Raw genomic sequence first — 19,526 nt, forward strand, 5'->3', positions numbered from 1 at the left:
TACAAGCTCATAGCTTGTAGGTCTGCTATTTTTGAAAAAATCGAAGAACGACTGATTTTTTTTTATTTTATCTGATCTCAGGTCAGAATGGGCTAATCAGACCAGTGTGTGTCCAGTGGAAACCTCGTATGAATCTGATCTCAGGTCAGAATGGGTTAACTGTATATGCTGCTAAACTTGAGGTTTACGGGCTAAATCTAGTGCCCACTAATTGCCCGTTAACTTTACACGCAGGGATTCTGGCAGAGATCTCAGAGTGAATTGAGATCTCAGATCTCTTGAGTCGAGTGGTATACAGGGACACTGACAGAGATCTCAGAGAGGAATCCGCTCTTCGCCGACAAAGAACTCCATGGTCTCCTCCTCCCAGTCGCCGGTGTTGCCGCCGCCGCCGCGGTCCGGCCGGTCGGTGTCCACGTTTCCTCGCAGCCTGAGGCGGAGGTCCCTCCGCTGGCCGTGCTCCTTGCCGGCGCTCTGGCGGTACAGCCGGTACTGGTCCACGGCGTCCCGCCGCCGGTCCACCTGCTCCTTGGAGGCCTTGGACTGGCTCAGGCGGTCCTTCTGCTCGAAGATCTTGGAGTAGCGCCTCAGGTCCTTGCCGATGGCGGCGACCTCCCCGTCGCTGAGCAGCGTGGGCGGCCGCGGCCGCCACAGCATCTGGCAGAAGCGCTCCTTGCTGTTCTTCTGGAGCAGGCGGCCCTGGAAGCTCCACAGCCAGTAGGCCGTGTCCACCTTGTTCTGCCACCACGACACCGAGGTGACCACGTAGCGGCCCGTGGGGTCCCACTCCACCTCGCCCGCCGTGTAGTGCTCACCCGTGTTCATCATGGTGCAGTCGGACGTGTCCAGGAAGGCCAGCTGGCCGTTCATGCCGCCGCCCTGGAGGCCCGCCAGCACCAGGAACTGCCCCCGCGGGCTCCAGAAGATGGCGTTGGCCTGCTGCGTGGCGAAGGTCTTCAGCAGCTCCACGCTGCCGCCGTTGCTCTTGATGTGGTAGACGGAGGCGCTGTAGCCGTGGACCACGGCCAGGCGGCTGCCGTTGGGCTCCAGCGCAAACGTCACCACGCTCTCCTTCATCTCCACCACGTCGACGGGCACCAGCTTCTCCCTCGTGCGGAAGATCTCGAAGTGGGTGACGATGCCCTGAGTCCCCTTGGGCCGCTTGTCCACCTTCACGCAGAGGTAGTCGCCGTTGCGCTGCCAGTGCAGCTTGCAGTCGACGACGTTGAAGGCCTTGCGGGCGGCGATCTCCTGGCGCGAGGGGATCTGCACCAGGGCCACCCTGGCCGGGATCTCGTTGTCCAAGGACGGCACCCAGAACGCCAGGACGTTGTCGGCGGGAGACCACGAGAAGTCCTTGACGCCGACGATCTTCATGCTCTTCTTGTCGAGCAGCCCCATGGACGGCGTCTCGTAGATGCACAGCGCGTCCTGGCTCATCCTGGCCACGTACCTCCCGTCGTGGCTCCACTTCAGGATGGGCCAGTGCGTGTGCGCGGCGCTATCACACTGGAGCGTTCTCTTCATCACACCGGACCTGATGTCCCAGACGTTGACGACGGTCGGCGGCGGATCCTCCTTGGAGTCGGCGGGCGGCGGAGGCTGGTAGGTCACCACGTACCTCTCGCAGGGGGAGAAGTCGGCCAGCGTCACGCCCTGGTGTTTGAACCGCTGGATCTGCTTGAAGCTCTCGCCGCCCCAGAGCGCCACGCCTTGCCGCGGGTGGAAGGTCGCCAGGTACGTGCCGCGCGGGGACCAGCGCACGTAGGACTCGGTCCACATCTGCCGGTCCTCGAGCGCCAGCGGCTCCCCTCCCGCCGCGGCCGCCGCACCGTCCACGTTGCAGCAGAAGACGGCCGTCCTCTGCCCGCCCTCGTAGATCACGCTGTACTGGTCGCAGCTGTCCGGGTCCAGGAGCCAGTGCTGCAGGTCGCCCGTGTCCCTCAAGGGCTGCGTCTCCTCGGAGGGCTCCCAGTCGGCGCTCTCGCTCTCCGTCATGTAGCGGTCGAAGTCGGTGAGCGTGGCCACGGCGAACGTGTGCTGCCGGTCCAGCTTGAAGCCGTTGGCGGCCGCGGCGGCCTTGCACGCCTCCGCCGGCGTGGCGTACTCCAGGAAGGCGTAGCCCTTGGTGACGCCGGCCTCCGTCTCCGGGTAGGAGTCGGAGACGACGGTGCCGAACGTGGAGAAGATCCTGAGCATGGTCTTCTTCAGCTTGTCCAGGCGCTCGGGCCCCACCTGGGGCACGTTGTCCACCACCACGCAGCTGGCCTCGGCGCGCTCCGGCTTGCCGGGACGGTCCCGCAGGAGGTCGCCCAGGAGCTCCTCGTCCGTCACCTCGTCCACAAAGTCCTCGGGGTCGCTGAACGAAGGCTCGTCCTCGTCCGTCGTCATCGCGTCACGCGTTTCAGCGAAAGGGTTCTTCCCGGGGGTGATTAGATTCATCGTTTCGTTGTGGGGGTTTTCAGCACAGTGAGATTATCAAGAGACATAACGGTTTAAATTGGAGACGTGGACTAAGGTTACATCATAGTGACAGAATGGCATGCCCATATATGGATTCGTCGGATGTCACAAGTCACACCTGTGTGAAGTGAGAGGCACTCTTATCATCGTACATCATCACCATGCATCATCTCATACTGGCCAATCAGAATCCCCACCCAGCTCCATCCTAGTTGTGTCTCTGAATAGTTCCATCCCCACCCAGCTCCATCCTAGTTGTGTCTGAATAGTTCCATCCCCACCCAGCTCCATCCTAGTTGTGTCTCTGAATAGTTCCATCCCCACCCAGCTCCATCCTAGTTGTGTCTGAATAGTTCCATCCCCACCCAGCTCCATCCTAGTTGTGTCTGAATAGTTCCATCCCCACCCAGCTCCATCCTAGTTGTGTCTGAATAGTTCCATCCCCACCCAGCTCCATCCTAGTTGTGTCTGAATAGTTCCATCCCCACCCAGCTCCATCCTAGTTGTGTCTGAATAGTTCCATCCCCACCCAGCTCCATCCTAGTTGTGTCTGAATAGCTCCATCCCCACCCAGCTCCATCCCTAGTTGTGTCTGAATAGTTCCATCCCCACCCAGCTCCATCCTAGTTGTGTCTCTGAATAGTTCCATGCCCACCCAGCTCCATCCTAGTTGTGTCTGAATAGTTCCATCCCCACCCAGCTCCATCCCTAGTTGTGTCTGAATAGTTCCATCCCCATCCAGCTCCATCCTAGTTGTGTCTGAATAGTTCCATCCCCACCCAGCTCCATCCTAGTTGTGTCTGAATAGTTCCATCCCCATCCAGCTCCATCCTAGTTGTGTCTGAATAGTTCCATCCCCACCCAGCTCCATCCTAGTTGTGTCTGAATAGTTCCATCCCCACCCAGCTCCATCCTAGTTGTGTCTGAATAGTTCCATCCCCACCCAGCTCCATCCTAGTTGTGTCTGAATAGTTCCATCCCCACCCAGCTCCATCCTAGTTGTGTCTGAATAGTTCCATCCCCACCCAGCTCCATCCCTAGTTGTGTCTGAATAGTTCCATCCCCACCCAGCTCCATCCCTAGTTGTGTCTGAATAGTTCCATCCCCACCCAGCTCCACAGGTGGCAGAATGCGTAGACCTGCAGGGTGACGGGCAGCAGCAGGCTGTAGTAACACAGGCCGCGGCCACTCGTACAGCCCCGCGGGAAGTCCTGGTCCACGGCGGCGGAGAGGAGCAGTCCGCACAGAGACAGCCCCGCCGCGGCGGTCAGTGACAACGTGTATACGGGACAACGACGTCTGGCGAACATGACGGGGCTGGCTGGCTCCGGCCGAGGAGGGCAGTCACCATAAAGATAATTAAGTAAATAAACAAACAACCGCCTCAAGTCAAGTCAAAATGGAGATTGAAGTTACAGTGAAAGCAAATATCAATATCTACATACTAAATCAAGCAACTTAAATACTGTCTGGGGTCTTTTTTTTTTGTGAAAGTGAAATATCCATTCAACCATATCAGCCCTAAAATATTATAATACTGAACTTTAAATGGGACATTGATTATTTTTTATCTTTTGCTACTTGAAGTACACTTTGATACCAATATTTTTTGTAATTTTACTGAAGTGCATTTAGTATTTCTGACGTTTACATTACTGGAAATACTTTAACAAAGTATTTCTATATTGCATTATTGATACTTTCTTACTAGCTTATAAGTAAAATGTGAGTAACACTAGGGCAGACAGATACGTTCTTTCCCTTTTTGTGTGTGTTTGTAGCACGGAATGTGATGAAAATGATGATGACAGAAAGAGATGTTGTATGTTTCCCCCTTTCACTTCCGGCTCCTGCCTGCTTGTATGTGTCTCCTAGCAACCGACGGTCGTTTAGCTCTGGAAAACACAACATCTTCGTCTTCCTCGTCTTTGGCACCCAGAGCCTTCGCCAAGAAACGACGAGAGGTATAAGCGGAAAGTGATTTGGGAATGTAAACAAGTAAACAAGTGTTCCATTTGTACACAAGTGTTCCATTTGTAAATGGAGGTCGGTATAGACTAATGCATGTCAAACTGGGGGGTCCTTGAAATTAACGGGTTAACCCATTCTGACCTGAGATCAGATTCATACGAGGTTTCCGCCGGACACACACTGGTCCTGATGAACCCATTCTGACCTGAGATCAGATTCTAAAAATGTCAGTCGCTCTTCGATTTTTCAAAAATAGCAGACCTACAAGCTCGTATCGCGCCACTCGGTGGCGCGATATGAGCTTGTAGATCTGCTATTTTTCAATAGCTAAAGCATAACATGATGCCAACACCAAAATGGGTGCCCGGTCAGAATGGGTTAAGAATCACTGCTAGAGCCGTACAAATATTCTCTTATGGGGGTCCCTGGCATCTTTTCAAATGGGGGTCCACGGGGCTAATTAGTGTCAATTTGGGGGTCCTCGACATGAAATAGTTTGGGAACGACCCATCCATCCATCTTCAACCGCTTATCCGTAGTCGGGTTGCGGGGGCAACAGCTCCACCAGAGTGCTCCAGACTTCCCTCTCCAGAGCAACATTAGTGACTTCCTCCTGTGGGGATCCCGAGACGTTCCAAGGCCAGTGAGTTGATGTGTTTCCTCCAACTGTGCCTTGGTCTCCTCCCAGTGGGACGCGCATCGAGGACCTCCCTAGGGAGACGCCCGAGAGGCATCCTGACCAAATGCCCGAACCACCTGAGCTGGCTTTTTTCCAGGCAAAGGAGCAGTTTGGGAACCACTGGTTTAATTGTCCGGTGTGGATTTGGGACGGTGGTCGATGAGGTTCTTGTCCAGGGTCTCCAGCTGGAACCACGGCCCGTCTCCCTTTCTCCTCATGTGTCCACGCACCACCAGCTCTGTCCGTCTCGCCTCCCCCTTCTGCTGCTCCACGTGTATGGCCGCCATCATCTTCTCGTAGTCCTTGACTGGGCTGTCGTAGAGGTTCCGCGAGATCCACCTGGTGATCGGGTGCTTGTAGTACTCCCAGTGGTGTGGCTCGTAGCCCTCCGGGATCTCGTCCGCCAGTTTCGCCTCGCCGACGAACACGTTGACGCACGCGACGATGACCGCCGTGGGAACGCCGGTCAGAAGGACGTAAAATTTCAACAGGCGGAGAAAGCGCCGGTCGTAGAAGTCACTGGGTTTGATCACAAACATTCGCCTCTTCCCGTCGTGGTGAGCCCGGCGCACTGCTGCGACCCTGTCCGTCCACGGGACTGAATTCGCAGCGTTGCTTCCGTGTTTGAGAGGAGTCAGCCTGGCTGCCAAGGCAGCGGCAGATCGCAGAACATTTAGACCCATCGTCACTGGCTCGAGGAACAGACAGCCCAGCCCAACCACGGTCAACTATTTAGAACTTCACGTGTGTTGGAGTGAACTGAAACTTTGGACAAATATGGACATGTCTGAAGTCACAGTACTGAAGTGGTAATGATGTCACCAGGGGATAGTTTGGATTGGACTGCAAATACGGAGATGCCTGACGTCATACTACTGATGTCATAGAACAGTGGTTCTCAAAGTGAAGTGGGGTCCGGGCACCCCCCCTCGGGGTCCTTTGTAGGGGATCTGGGGGTCCCACAGCCACATTAGTTAAAGCCACTCCAGACCACGATTACTGGAACCACTATTTTTCCTTTTTCAAAACCTGAATCTTCCACATTTTCCCCATCATTTCAGATTTCTGTAAGAACAGCGACCGTCCCGATTAAGACGGTGACGTGGAAAACGGGGGCGCCCGGTGTCGGGGCGATAACGACGAACGCTCGTCGGACAGCACTGACGTCACGGAGCCTTCGGCAGTTCCCGAACCAACAAGGGTCTCTCCCCCCTTTCGTGTCAAACTACTGTAATCTATCAATGAAGGCAAAAAGCCCCCAAAAATATGTTAAAAAATAGAAGAGTTGGACATTGGACTGGCCCCATGAAGTGAACGGAGTTGTCGTAACTCTGTCTTACTAGCTATGGCTCTGGACAGACCTGTGCATAGGAGCGGCTCAAAAATATTGAAAATAGTGAATTCCACAAGCTTGCATTGCAAGACGTGAGCGTCCCAACCTGGCCCCCCCTTAATGTGGGGGTGTGAGGTCGTCTGACCGGCCCTCACATTTATGCGAGGGTCACCGCCAATCTGACCTATGCCCAAATATGGGCAGGATTCCCATTTGGTACAGTTTTCATCTCTGGTACCCCAATGCACACTGTACCCAGAGGGTAATTCTGGGAGTGTACAGATGGAAGCAAATGGACCCAGAGTTATAGTTGTTATTGACGTTAAATGCTTTGGTTTAGACCTCGCTGGTAACACCAGCCGTTTGTGTTACGTCACCGCAAAGGCTATATAACAACATCCAGGCAGAACTCTAGCAATTTAACAATACCCAGTACCTGAAAAGGTCATAAGTAGAAGTGACTTAGCAACCAACGACTTTGAGATACTTTGAGATATGGCCGAAGAAGAGGCAGCTATGCCGGAGGAAACAGCTGTGCCGGAGGAAACAGCCGTGACGGAGGAAACAGCTGTGCCGGAGGAAACGTCCGAAACGCCGGAGGAAACGTCCGAAACGCCGGCCGAGACGGAAGCCGAAACCGTTCCGGCGGAGACGACCGACGCGCCGGAAGAGAAGCAAGCGGAAGCAGAGACTGTAGAAGAGACGGCCGGAGGGCCGGAGCCGAAGGAGACAGAGCAGGAGGCGGCGACTCCTGAGAGTGAGGCGATTCCCGAGGCGGCGATTCCCGAAAAGAAAGAGGAGACGATTCCCGAAGAGCAGGAGGTGCCGCATGACGAGACCTTCAACGAGTCGATGGCGAGACAAATGCAGGGCGTGCTCTCGGAGAGCAGGGAGGAGGAGATTCTGAAGCGGATCACGAAGTACGAGGAGGCGGCGAGGGAGGTGGCGGAGGAGGCGGCGAGGGAGAGAGAGGAGGAGGCGAGGGAGAGGGAGGAGGAGGGGCCGGTGAGCAGGGAGGAGATGATGCGCGAGATGCAGCACGACCTGGAAGCCAGCAAACGGACGCTGCGGGATTTCAGCAGCGCGGGCGGCGGCTTCGACGCCACGGAGGCGCGCATCAAGTCGGAGATGGACAGGATGCAGGAGGACTGGGAGAGGCAGAAGGCGCAGATCATGGAGGACCTGTCGCAGCAGATGCAGGACATGGACGAGAAGATGAGACAGTGAGATGTAGGCCGGGAGTGGCTTATTGTCGGAAACGCGCGCGAGTCTGTCCCCGTTACAATTCACTAGACCCCTGGGAGATGGAGTCTGTCCCCGTTACAATTCACTAGACCCCTGGGAGATGGAGTCTGTCACTGTTACAATCCACTAGACCCCTGGGAGATGGAGTCTGTCACTGTTACAATGCACAACTAGGCCTGCGGGAGATGGAATCTGTCCCTGTTACAATCCACTAGACCCCTGGGAGATGGAGTCTGTCACTGTTACAATTCACTAGACCCCTGGGAGATGGAGTCTGTCACTGTTACAATTCACTAGACCCCTGGGAGTTGGTGTCTGTTGCTTTTGAATAAAGTCTCATTTAGTTTTTGTCATTTTATTCATTTTTATTGGCGGGCCTTGGTGGCGTCGTAATGGCAGATTTACACTTGGTTGCATGCTGAAAATAACAGATCTACAAGCTCACATCACCCGACAGCAACCAAACTAAAGTATTTATTTTAAATCTACCGGATCTCTTCTCCACTAGTCACTAGACATTTTAGTGTATCTTTTAATTTGTTGACGAAACTGTCAATATATTTAGCCTTAGTATTAGTCATTTTTATTTCTTCTTTTCTTTTCTTTTTTCGTCAGTGAAGAAAGGTAGTCCACACACATTTTACGTCATAGTTTTAGTCGCCAAAATGGCGACAATAAAACTCCTTCACAGGTGTTACCGATGGTACCAGACCAGGCTAGCTGTTCCATTTGGTGTAGGTTGTTGGTTTCTAGGACCCCCATAACTCTGAGAGTGTACATACCAATAGAACCAGCCCTTACGTGTCCATTTGGTTCCATTTGTACACTCTCAGAGTTACACACCTGTATGGAGCCATTTAGAACCCAATCAAGGGCACTTTAAGACCCACTGGCATAGCAGAGTGTTTCCAGAATGGAACAGAGCCTTAATTAATTAGCCTTATTAACACTGACTCTGTTTGACCAGAATGGAACAGAGCCTTCATTAGTATCAATAACACTGACTCTGTTAGACCAGAATGGAACAGAGCTTTCATTAGTATCATTAACACGGACTCTATTAGACCAGAATGGAACAGAGCCTGCATTAGTATCAATAACACTGACTCTGTTAGACCAGAATGGAACAGAGCCTGCATTAGTATCATTAACACTGACTCTGTTTGACCAGAATGGAACAGAGCTTTCATTAGTATCATTAACACGGACTCTATTAGACCAGAATGGAACAGAGCCTGCATTAGTATCAATAACACTGACTCTGTTAGACCATAATGGAACAGAGCCTGCATTAGTATCATTAACACTGACTCTGTTTGACCAGAATTGAACAGAGCCTTCATTAGTATCATTAACACTGACTCTGTTAGACCAGAATGGAACAGAGCCTTCATTAGTATCATTAACACTGACTCTATTAGACCAGAATGGAACAGAGCCTTCATTAGTATCATTAACACTGACTCTATTAGACCAGAATGGAACAGAGCCTTCATTAGTATCAATAACACTGACTCTGTTTGACCAGAATGGAACAGAGCCTGCATTAGTATCAATAACACTGACTCTGTTAGACCAGAATGGAACAGAGCCTTCATTAGTATCATTAACACGGACTATATTAGACCAGAATGGAACAGAGCTTTCATTAGTATCATTAACACTGACTCTGTTTGACCAGAATGGAACAGAGCCTTCATTAGTATCATTAACACTGACTCTGTTAGACCAGAATAGAACAGAGCCTTCATTAGTATCATTAACACGGACTCTATTAGACCAGAATGGAACAGAGCCTTCATTAGCATCATTAACACGGACTATATTAGACCAGAATGGAACAGAGCTTTCATTAGTATCATTAACACTGACTCTGTTTGACCAGAATGGAACAGAGCCTTCATTAGTATCATTAACACTGACTCTGTTAGACCAGAATAGAACAGAGCCTTCATTAGTATCATTAACACGGACTCTATTAGACCAGAATGGAACAGAGCCTTCATTAGTATCATTAACACGGACTCTATTAGACCAGAATGGAACAGAGCCTTCATTAGCATCATTAACACTGACTCTATTAGACCAGAATGGAACAGAGCCACCAACAAACAAATACAAAACACTATATGTGCTCGATTCACTATAAGCTGATTTCGGTGTACAGGATTTCTTTCCAAACTTCCCACGTTATTACGGAGGGCCCCTTCTCTCTCAAGTCTGCTTGGATGCAGAATTAAGCATTATTCATAGTCTGGATTTTTAGTGGTGAGGTGACCACCGCTTCACCCAAAACTACAACATGACGTCACTGAGCCGCGGTGAAGAGCAAACCACCACTCTCCCACAGCCCTTCTCTCTGTTTTTACTAACCACCGCTCCACGTTATTACAGGTGGTCACCTCACCACCGGAGCGGTGGTCACCTCAACGTCACCTCACCGCCGGAGTGGTGGTCACCTCAACGTCACCTCACCGCCGGAGCGGTGGTCACCTCACCACCGGAGCGGACTATGAATAGGCCATTACATGGATGGAACCTAAGCTTGCTCTGTATGTCATTAGAATCCTTTATTCTACACTAGTGGTTCCCAAACCTTGTCATGTCAAGAACCCCCAAATTGACACAAATTCGCCCCGGGGACCCCCATTTGAAGAGATAAATAATTCCGGGTCAGGGACCCCAAAAAGAGAAGATTTTTACGGCTCTACAGTAGCAGTGAGTTTAATGTCTCGGCCCCCCAGTGTGTAAAGGAAGGAGGAGAGGTTGCACAGCTCGTAGTCACGATGCAAAAAAAAAGACCAACGTTTCGGCACCTCAGTTTGACATGCATTAGTCTACCACTATGTAATGCATTAGTCTACCACTTCTGAGGCCATCAGGCTGAGGCTGTGAGCCTCATTGGTTCAACAGATAGCGTTACGTCACCATGGCCGCTATATAAATACCATTCAGGCTCCACTTGGAACATGTGGAGCCTCGTTAGCAGTAATACTACACTTCTCGATAAGGTCATAAATATAGACTCGACTCGGCAACGCAACACACTCTGAAAACGCTCGCGCATGGCCGAGGAGGACGAGGAGGCGGCGGCGGCGGGAATGGACGAGGAGGAGGATGACGAAAATGACGCGCCGGAGCGCTTCGACGAGTCGGCCGCCCGGCAGATGCTGCAAGAACAGCGGCAGGGCGTGATCTGGAGCGGCAAGGAGACGGCCATCCTGGATCGGCTCCACGAGTACGAGAAGAGGAAGGAGGCGGCGAGGAAGGAGGCGGCGAGGAACGAGGCGGCGAGGAACGCTGGCGGCGGCGTGGACGGGGACGCGAGCGGCGGCGGGGCCGACGGCGAGGAACAGCAGGAGCCGCTGGCCAAGATGACGGAGATGCAGCGGACCCTGGACGCCAGCAAGAGGGCGCTGCGCGAGGTGCGCAGTGTGGGCGGAGGCTTCAACGCCACGGAGGCGCGCATCCTGAGCGAGATGTCCCAGATGCAGGAGTGCTGGGAGGAGCAGAAGGTGCGCATGCAGGCGGACCTGTCGCAGAGGATGCAGTCGTGGGACCGGAAGGGCACGCAGCTGCGCGAGGACATGATGACGCAGCTGCAGCACCGCATCGACGAGCGCCACGAGCGGCAGTCGCAGATGAAGGAGCGCTTCGACAGGAAGAGGAGCGCTTCGTCGTAGTGGCCCTTTGTTTCCGACCTCGGGAGTGACATTCGAGGGGCCGGGGCCCTCGTTGTCAGTGCATCCATCCAGGAGCGGCTGTGGCTCAGGAGGTAGAGCAGGTCGTCCAATGATCCCTGGGTCGGCGGTTCGATTCCCGAATTCTCCTGTCCCACATGTCGAAGTGTCCTTGGGCAAGACACTGAACCCCACATTGCCTCCAATGAGTCGGTCGGTGTGAGCTCGCCACCATCGGTGTGTGAATGTGGGAAGTGAGGATGCTGGCGTCGACTGTTCACCTCCCAGCGTATGAATGAATGAACCATTGTAAAGCGCTTTGAGCACTTGGAAAAGCGCTATTAAAATGAAATTCATTATCATTTCATTATCTATCCACGCGTCCGTCCAGCTAGCCTCAACCGCTTATCCGGAGTTGGGGTCCCCAGAGTTGGGTACCCACGGAGTTGGGATGGGGGTTCCAGCTCCAGCAGAGAGCTCCAGACCTCCCTCTCCACAGCAACATTGTAGTCATTTAATCCTGGGGGATCCAGGGATGTTCCCAGGCCAGTTCGGGGAGATAATTCGTTGTCAGTGTAGCCGATATACGAGATGAACCTTTTAGAAAAGTCCTGCTCACGCAGACCTCACTCATTTCAAGGACCGCTTAAGGTTTGATACTGCATTATTTGGTGACATGTTTGTCGTGTGGCATCGTGTGTATGTCATGTGGATCAATACATCATCATCATGAGGCACCGCTCACTTCACACAAGTGTGATTTTTTTAACCTCTGGGACTTCCAATCTACATCGTAAAATCCATCCATCCATCTTCAGCCGCTTATCCGTAGTCGGGTCGCGGGGGCAACAGCTCCACCAGAGTGTTCCAGACTTCCCTCTCCAGAGCAACATTAGTGACTTCCTCCTGGGGGGATCCCGAGACGTTCCAAAGCCAGTGGGTCGATGTGTTTCTTCCCAGTGGGACGTGGCTCGAGGACCTCCCTAGGGAGAGGCCCGAGAGGCATCCTAACCAGATGCCCGAACCACCTCAGCTGGCTCCTTTCCAGGCGAAGGAGCAGCGGTTCTACTCCGAGTCTCTCTCGTGTGACAGAACTTCTCACCCTATCTCTAAGGGAGATGCCAGCCATTTAACTATGGTAGTGTACAGATGGAACCAAATGAACCTGCACTCTCATGAGTTACAGTCCCGTAACGGTGTGTGCGTGTGTGTGTGTGTGTGTGTGTGTCCCTGCGCTAGCCCCTCCCTCCTATGGCCAGCTTTGTGTGTCTGTGTACCACAGAATGCGATGATTTGATTGGCTGAGCATGGAATGTGAGGATGTGTATGACGATAAGAGCACCCAAGTGTTTTACAATCTCAGTTGAAAAAGGGCATTATGCAAGCTCATGGGGTGACGAGGGTAATGTATGATCAAAATTTGTCCCAATCACATTTAAATACAGTGAATGGTGAATTTATTGGATTTAATTTTTTTAGGTTTTTATTGTTTTATGCTTTATGCATCTTTTTTAGACTAGATTGTCAGACGGTGAATTGCCGGTTCCAAATGGGATGACGTCATGGAATAGCTATATGTTACAATCATGATAATACGCGGAAGGCATTGAACTACAATTATCTACGAGACTTGGTTATGGTAAAATGCAGTGGTTCTCAAACCTTTGTGAGCTCTATGTATCGTTCGCTTATTTCACACAAACATTCACTGTCATTAGCTTATTTCACACAGACCTGTAGTGTATCATTAGCTTATTTCACACAAACATTCACTGTCATTATAGCTTATTTCACACAGACCTGTAGTGAGTGTATCATTAACTTATTTCACACAGACCTGTAGTGTATCATTAGCTTATTTCACACAAACATTCACTGTCATTATAGCTTATTTCACACAGACCTGTAGTGAGTGTATCATTAGCTTATTTCACACAGACCTGTAGTGTATCATTAGCTTATTTCACACAAACATTCACTGTCATTATAGCTTATTTCACACAGACCTGTAGTGAGTGTATCATTAGTTTATATCACACAGACCTGTAGTGTATCATTAGCTTATTTCACACAGACCTGTAGTGAGTGTATCATTAGCTTATTTCACACAGACCTGTAGTGTATCATTAGCTTATTTCACACAAACATTCACTGTCATTAGCTTATTTCACACAAACATTCACTGTCATTAGCTTATTTCACACAAACATTCACTGTCATTAGCTTATTTCACACAGACCTGTAGTGTATAATTAGCTTATTTCACACAAACATTCACTATCATTAGCTTATTTCACACAAAGATTCACTGTCATTAGCTTATTTCACACAAACATTCACTGTCATTAGCTTATTTCACACAAAGATTCACTGTCATTAGCTTATTTCACACAAACATTCACTGTCATTAGCTTATTTCACACAAACATTCACTGTCATTAGCTTATTTCACACAAACATTCACTGTCATTAGCTTATTTCACACAGACCTGTAGTGTATCATTAGCTTATTTCACACAAACATTCACTATCATTAGCTTATTTCACACAAAGATTCACTGTCATTAGCTTATTTCACACAAACATTCACTGTCATTAGCTTATTTCACACAAAGATTCACTGTCATTAGCTTATTTCACACAAACATTCACTGTCATTAGCTTATTTCACACAAACATTCACTGTCATTAGCTTATTTCACACAAACATTCACTGTCATTAGCTTATTTCACACAGACCTGTAGTGTATCATTAGCTTATTTCACACAAACATTCACTATCATTAGCTTATTTCACACAAAGATTCACTGTCATTAGCTTATTTCACACAAACATTCACTGTCATTAGCTTATTTCACACAAAGATTCACTGTCATTAGCTTATTTCACACAAACATTCACTGTCATTAGCTTATTTCACACAAACATTCACTGTCATTAGCTTATTTCACACAGACCTGTAGTGTATCATTAGCTTATTTCACACAAACATTCACTATCATTAGCTTATTTCACACAAAGATTCACTGTCATTAGCTTATTTCACACAAACATTCACTGTCATTAGCTTATTTCACACAAGCATTCACTGTCATTAGCTTATTTCACACAAATATTCACTGTCATTAGCTTATTTCACACAAACATTCACTGTCATTAGCTTATTTCACACAAAGATTCACTGTCATTAGCTTATTTCACACAAACATTCACTGTCATTAGCTTATTTCACACAAAGATTCACTGTCATTAGCTTATTTCACACAAACATTCACTGTCATTAGCTTATTTCACACTTATTTCACACAGACCTGTAGTGTATCATTAGCTTATTTCACACAAGCATTCACTGTCATTAGCTTATTTCACACTTATTTCACACAGACCTGTAGTGTATCATTAGCTTATTTCACACAAACATTCACTGTCATTAGCTTATTTCACACAAACATTCACTGTCATTAGCTTATTTCACACAGACCTGTAGTGTATCATTAGCTTATTTCACACAAACATTCACTGTCATTAGCTTATTTCACACAGACCTGTAGTGTACCATTAGCTTATTTCACACAAACATTCACTATCATTAGCTTATTTCACACAAAGATTCACTGTCATTAGCTTATTTCACACAAACATTCACTGTCATTAGCTTATTTCACACAAAGATTCACTGTCATTAGCTTATTTCACACAAACATTCACTGTCATTAGCTTATTTCACACAAACATTCACTGTCATTAGCTTATTTCACACAGACCTGTAGTGTATCATTAGCTTATTTCACACAAACATTCACTATCATTAGCTTATTTCACACAAAGATTCACTGTCATTAGCTTATTTCACACAAACATTCACTGTCATTAGCTTATTTCACACAAGCATTCACTGTCATTAGCTTATTTCACACAAACATTCACTGTCATTAGCTTATTTCACACAAATATTCACTGTCATTAGCTTATTTCACACAAACATTCACTGTCATTAGCTTATTTCACACAAAGATTCACTGTCATTAGCTTATTTCACACAAACATTCACTGTCATTAGCTTATTTCACACTTATTTCACACAGACCTGTAGTGTATCATTAGCTTATTTCACACAAGCATTCACTGTCATTAGCTTATTTCACACTTATTTCACACAGACCTGTAGTGTATCATTAGCTTATTTCACACAAACATTCACTGTCATTAGCTTATTTCACACAAACATTCACTGTCATTAGCTTATTTCACACAGACCTGTAGTGTATCATTAGCTTATTTCACACAAACATTCACTGTCATTAGCTTATTTCACACAGACCTGTAGTGTATCATTAGCTTATTTCACACAAACATTCACTGTCATTAGCTTATTTCACACAAGCATTCACTGTCATTAGCTTATTTCACACAAACATTCACTGTCATTAGCTTATTTCACACGTATTTCACACAGACCTGTAGTGTATCATTAGCTTATTTCACACAGACCTGTAGTGAGTGTATCATTAGCTTATTTCACACAGACCTGTAGTGTATCATTAGCTTATTTCACACAAACATTCACTATCATTAGCTTATTTCACACAGACCTGTAGTGTATCATTAGCTTATTTCACACAAACATTCACTATCATTAGCTTATTTCACACAGTCCTCAAGGACTACTTCACCTCCCCACTGTATGCAGTAGAAACATAACATATTATTATATTCAAAAGACATACCTTTTAACATTATTGAAAGCCACAGTTTAATATTATTAATGTTAGGTTTATGCGTGCTGCCCCGTGGGAGGTTAGGGTTAGCGTGAGGGTTTGAGATATCGGACCAATGTGGTATAGGTCTAACCAAAAGCATGCACCCCTCGATCTGGTCATTATAATACCACACCTTCAAGTCTGAGAGACACATTCTGGTCCAGGTCCGGTACTATCTCTCTCTTGGGTTATTTGTTCCTCTCATAGTAGAACCACTGGTGGACCGTCGAGGGTACGGGCTCCTCTGATCCACAAGGACTCGTCTTGTCGACCACAGCTTTGGCCTCGTCCTCCGAGCAGTGGTGAGGACTCTCGCCGGACGACACGCGCGTGTTTTTACAGTTCAATCCTGCGGCGGCGGCGGCGGCGGCGGTCTGTCGGGACTCGACGAGGGCTTTCCAGAACCCGTGAGCGTTCCGGATGGTCTCGACGGCAAAGTCCCTGTCCCTGAATTGTCCGTCGAAGGCAAAGCGGCTCTCCGGTTTCCCGTCCGGAAGCTTGTACCTGGTGAACCAGTCGACCGTGGCCTCCAGGTAGCCGGGCCTCAGTCTCTGCACGTCGCCGATGCTGTTCAGGACGCCGGCCTCGGGGTCCTCCGCGTCGATGGCCATGACCTTCCAGTCGGTCTCGCCCTCGTCGATCATGGCCAGAACGCCGAGGACCTTCACCCGGACGACCTCGCCGCGGGAACACACCTTCGTGCCGATCTCGCAGACGTCCACCGGGTCGTTGTCGCCGCCACTGCCCGTGTCGGCGTTCTCGCGGCGCGGGTCTTCCCACGTCTGCGGTATCGCTCCGTAGTTCCAGATGTAGCCTTTGTGCGGGAACACGTTGGCCACGTAGCGCACCTTGCCCTTCTTCACGTCCTGCTTTATCGGGTTCAGGGCTTCCGTCGTGGCGATCTCCATCTTGGCGTTGGTCCACCGCGGCACCTCGACCACCATGTTGAAGAGGCCCCGTGACTCGTCGGCGTACATCGGTATGTCGTGGAACGGCGAGATGTACTCGCCGTCGGCGTCTTTGAAGAACAGACGGTAGCTCAACGTGTTGACCTTCCCTCGCTCCTCCACCGTGTAGCTCATGGTTGACGAGTGACGGATTGAAGGGTTTAAGAGGAGTACTCTGGGTTTAAGTAAGCGTTAGTAAGCGATTGGTTAGCCGATTTGCTTGTCTACATATGACGTACATTTCCCTTCATTGTAAATGGCATTTAACCCATTCTGAACGGGCACCCATTTTGGTGTCAGCATTACGTTATGCTTTAGCTATTGAAAAATAGCAGATCTACAAGCTCGTAGGTCTGCTATTTTTGAAAAATCGAAGACACTTTTAGAATCTGATCTCAGGTCAGAATGGGTTAATAATGAAACTGTCAGGATGTAATAGACATTTGTAGAATCTGATCTCAGGTCAGAATGGGTTAATGTTTGTGTTGCCACAAATTTATGTCATATTTGGTGGACATTTGACCTAATTTATCCTTTCATTGTCAATGGCAAATATTGAGACGTGTGGGGACAAATTCTGTATATAGGAGGGGCTAGCGCACCTCAAAGATATCGTAATATTGTTATGTTTCCATATCGCCCACCCCTAAATACGATATGTCCAAACATGGATATAACTGATGTCATATGCCCAAATATGGAGAAGAGGTGTCATTTCAAGAAAGGATAATATATGGTCGTAGACGAGGCGATACGTGAGTATAACAGTGTTTCGGCGTCACCGTGCTGGCCCAGTTCGTTTCCGCCGTGAAGCTGAGATTATAAGTAAAGTCCCGGACAACATTGAACAATGGCTGCTGCGGTTGAACAAGCGGCGGCGTCATCAGCAGGCCGGGTCCTGGTGGACCCGGGACAGACGCTGGCCCGACGCTTCAGGGCACTGTTCGCCCTGAGGAACCTGGGGGGCGCCGAGGCCGTGGAGTGGATCTGCGAGGCGTTCGGCGACGACTCGGAGCTGCTGAAACACGAGCTGGCCTACTGCCTGGGCCAGATGCAGGACGCGCGCGCCGTGCCCACGCTCGTCCGCGTCCTGAGAGACGCGGCGGGCCAGGAGCCCATGGTGAGGCACGAGGCGGCCGAGGCGCTGGGCGCCATCGGCGACCACGCCGTCCTGGACCTGCTGAAGGAGTACAGCGGGGACCCCGTGGTGGAGGTGGCCGAGACCTGCCAGCTGGCCGTGGGCCGGCTGGAGTGGCTGGGGAGTGGCGGGGAGAAACGAGAGGAGGGGGGCGCCGAGGTGGACCCCAACCCGTACCTGTCCGTGGACCCGGCGCCCCCCGCGCCCAGGAAGAGCGTCGCGGAGCTGCGGGGCTCCCTGCTGGACGAGAGCCTGCCGCTCTTTGAGCGCTACCGCGCCATGTTCGCCCTGCGCAACCTGGGCGGCGAGGAGGCGGTGCTGGCGCTGGGTGCCGTCCTGCTGCTGCCCCGCCGCTCGGACAGCGCCCTGTTCCGCCACGAGGTGGCGTACGTCCTGGGCCAGATGCAGCACCCGGCCTCGGTGCCGGCGCTGCGCGCCGCCCTGGAGCGCCCCGGCGAGAGCGCCATGGTGCGCCACGAGGCCGCCGAGGCGCTGGGCGCCGTCGGCCGGGACGAGTGTGTCGGTGTGCTGCGGCGCTACCGCGGCGACGCCGAGCGAGTGGTGCGGGAGAGCTGCGAGGTCGCCCTGGACATGCTGGAGCACGAGGACAGTGACGAGTTCCAGTACGTCGATGGACTGGTTAGCACACAGGGCTAATAAACATAGACTAGTTAGCATACAGGGCTAATAAACATGGACTGGTTAGCACACATGGCTAATAACCATGGACTAGTTAGCATGCAGGGCTAATAAACATGGACTAGTTATCATACAGGGCTAATAAACATGGACTGGTTAGCATACAGGGCTAATAAACATGGACTACTTAGCATACAGGGATAATAGACATGGACTAGTTAGCATGCAGTGATAAAGGTGTACAGTCCTTTGTTTGAGAATGTTCGTCAGCAATTACACTAACTAGACTTTAGAAGCAAAAGGCAAAAAAGCTAAAAAAAACAGCACTATTTAACAAGCGCCGTTACAGTCTCAAAAGCCTATTATAAAAAAAAATCACACTTGTGTGAAGTGAGGGGCGCTCTTACATCATCATACATCATCTCATGAACAACTGAAGTGATTGGTTAGCCGATTTGCTCATCTATATATGATGATAATGTTCCCTTCATTGTCAATGGCATTTAATGTTGGTGTTTTACGTCAATTTACGTCATATTTGGCGGACATTTGACCTCATTTCTCCTTTCATGTGTGTGGACAAAAGCTGTACATACATACATACATACATGCTCGTCTATATAATGACGTACATTTTCCCTTCATTGTCAATGGCAAGTATTGACACGTG

General features: G+C 49.8%; 4 protein-coding genes across 4 annotated transcripts; 1 reads left to right on the forward strand and 3 right to left on the reverse strand.

The window, feature by feature from the left end:
- Positions 1-315: 315 nt before the first annotated feature.
- LOC310878505 (eukaryotic translation initiation factor 3 subunit B-like) lies at positions 316-2,442 on the reverse strand (the record flags this gene model as incomplete). The annotated part of the gene is made up of 1 exon (XM_083792834.1): positions 316-2,442. One exon carries the CDS (start codon positions 2,440-2,442, stop codon positions 316-318), a length of 2,127 nt encoding a protein of 708 aa, XP_083648960.1.
- Positions 2,443-5,238: 2,796 nt separating this feature from the next.
- Positions 5,239-5,796, reverse strand: LOC310878506 (NADH dehydrogenase [ubiquinone] 1 beta subcomplex subunit 5, mitochondrial-like; the record flags this gene model as incomplete). The annotated part of the gene is made up of 1 exon (XM_083792835.1): positions 5,239-5,796. One exon carries the CDS (start codon positions 5,794-5,796, stop codon positions 5,239-5,241), a length of 558 nt encoding a protein of 185 aa, XP_083648961.1.
- A 10,524-nt stretch (positions 5,797-16,320) lies between these two features.
- LOC310878507 (inorganic pyrophosphatase-like) lies at positions 16,321-17,214 on the reverse strand (the record flags this gene model as incomplete). The annotated part of the gene is made up of 1 exon (XM_083792836.1): positions 16,321-17,214. The coding sequence occupies one exon, from the start codon at positions 17,212-17,214 to the stop codon at positions 16,321-16,323; it is 894 nt and encodes a 297-aa protein (XP_083648962.1).
- A 715-nt stretch (positions 17,215-17,929) lies between these two features.
- On the forward strand, positions 17,930-18,874 carry LOC310878056 (deoxyhypusine hydroxylase-like; the record flags this gene model as incomplete). The annotated part of the gene is made up of 1 exon (XM_083792137.1): positions 17,930-18,874. The coding sequence occupies one exon, from the start codon at positions 17,930-17,932 to the stop codon at positions 18,872-18,874; it is 945 nt and encodes a 314-aa protein (XP_083648263.1).
- Between the last annotated feature and the right edge of the window lie 652 nt (positions 18,875-19,526).

This window comes from Protomyctophum parallelum, assembly GCF_964188405.1.
Source record: "Protomyctophum parallelum genome assembly, chromosome: 20".
Taxonomy (NCBI): domain Eukaryota; kingdom Metazoa; phylum Chordata; class Actinopteri; order Myctophiformes; family Myctophidae; genus Protomyctophum; species Protomyctophum parallelum.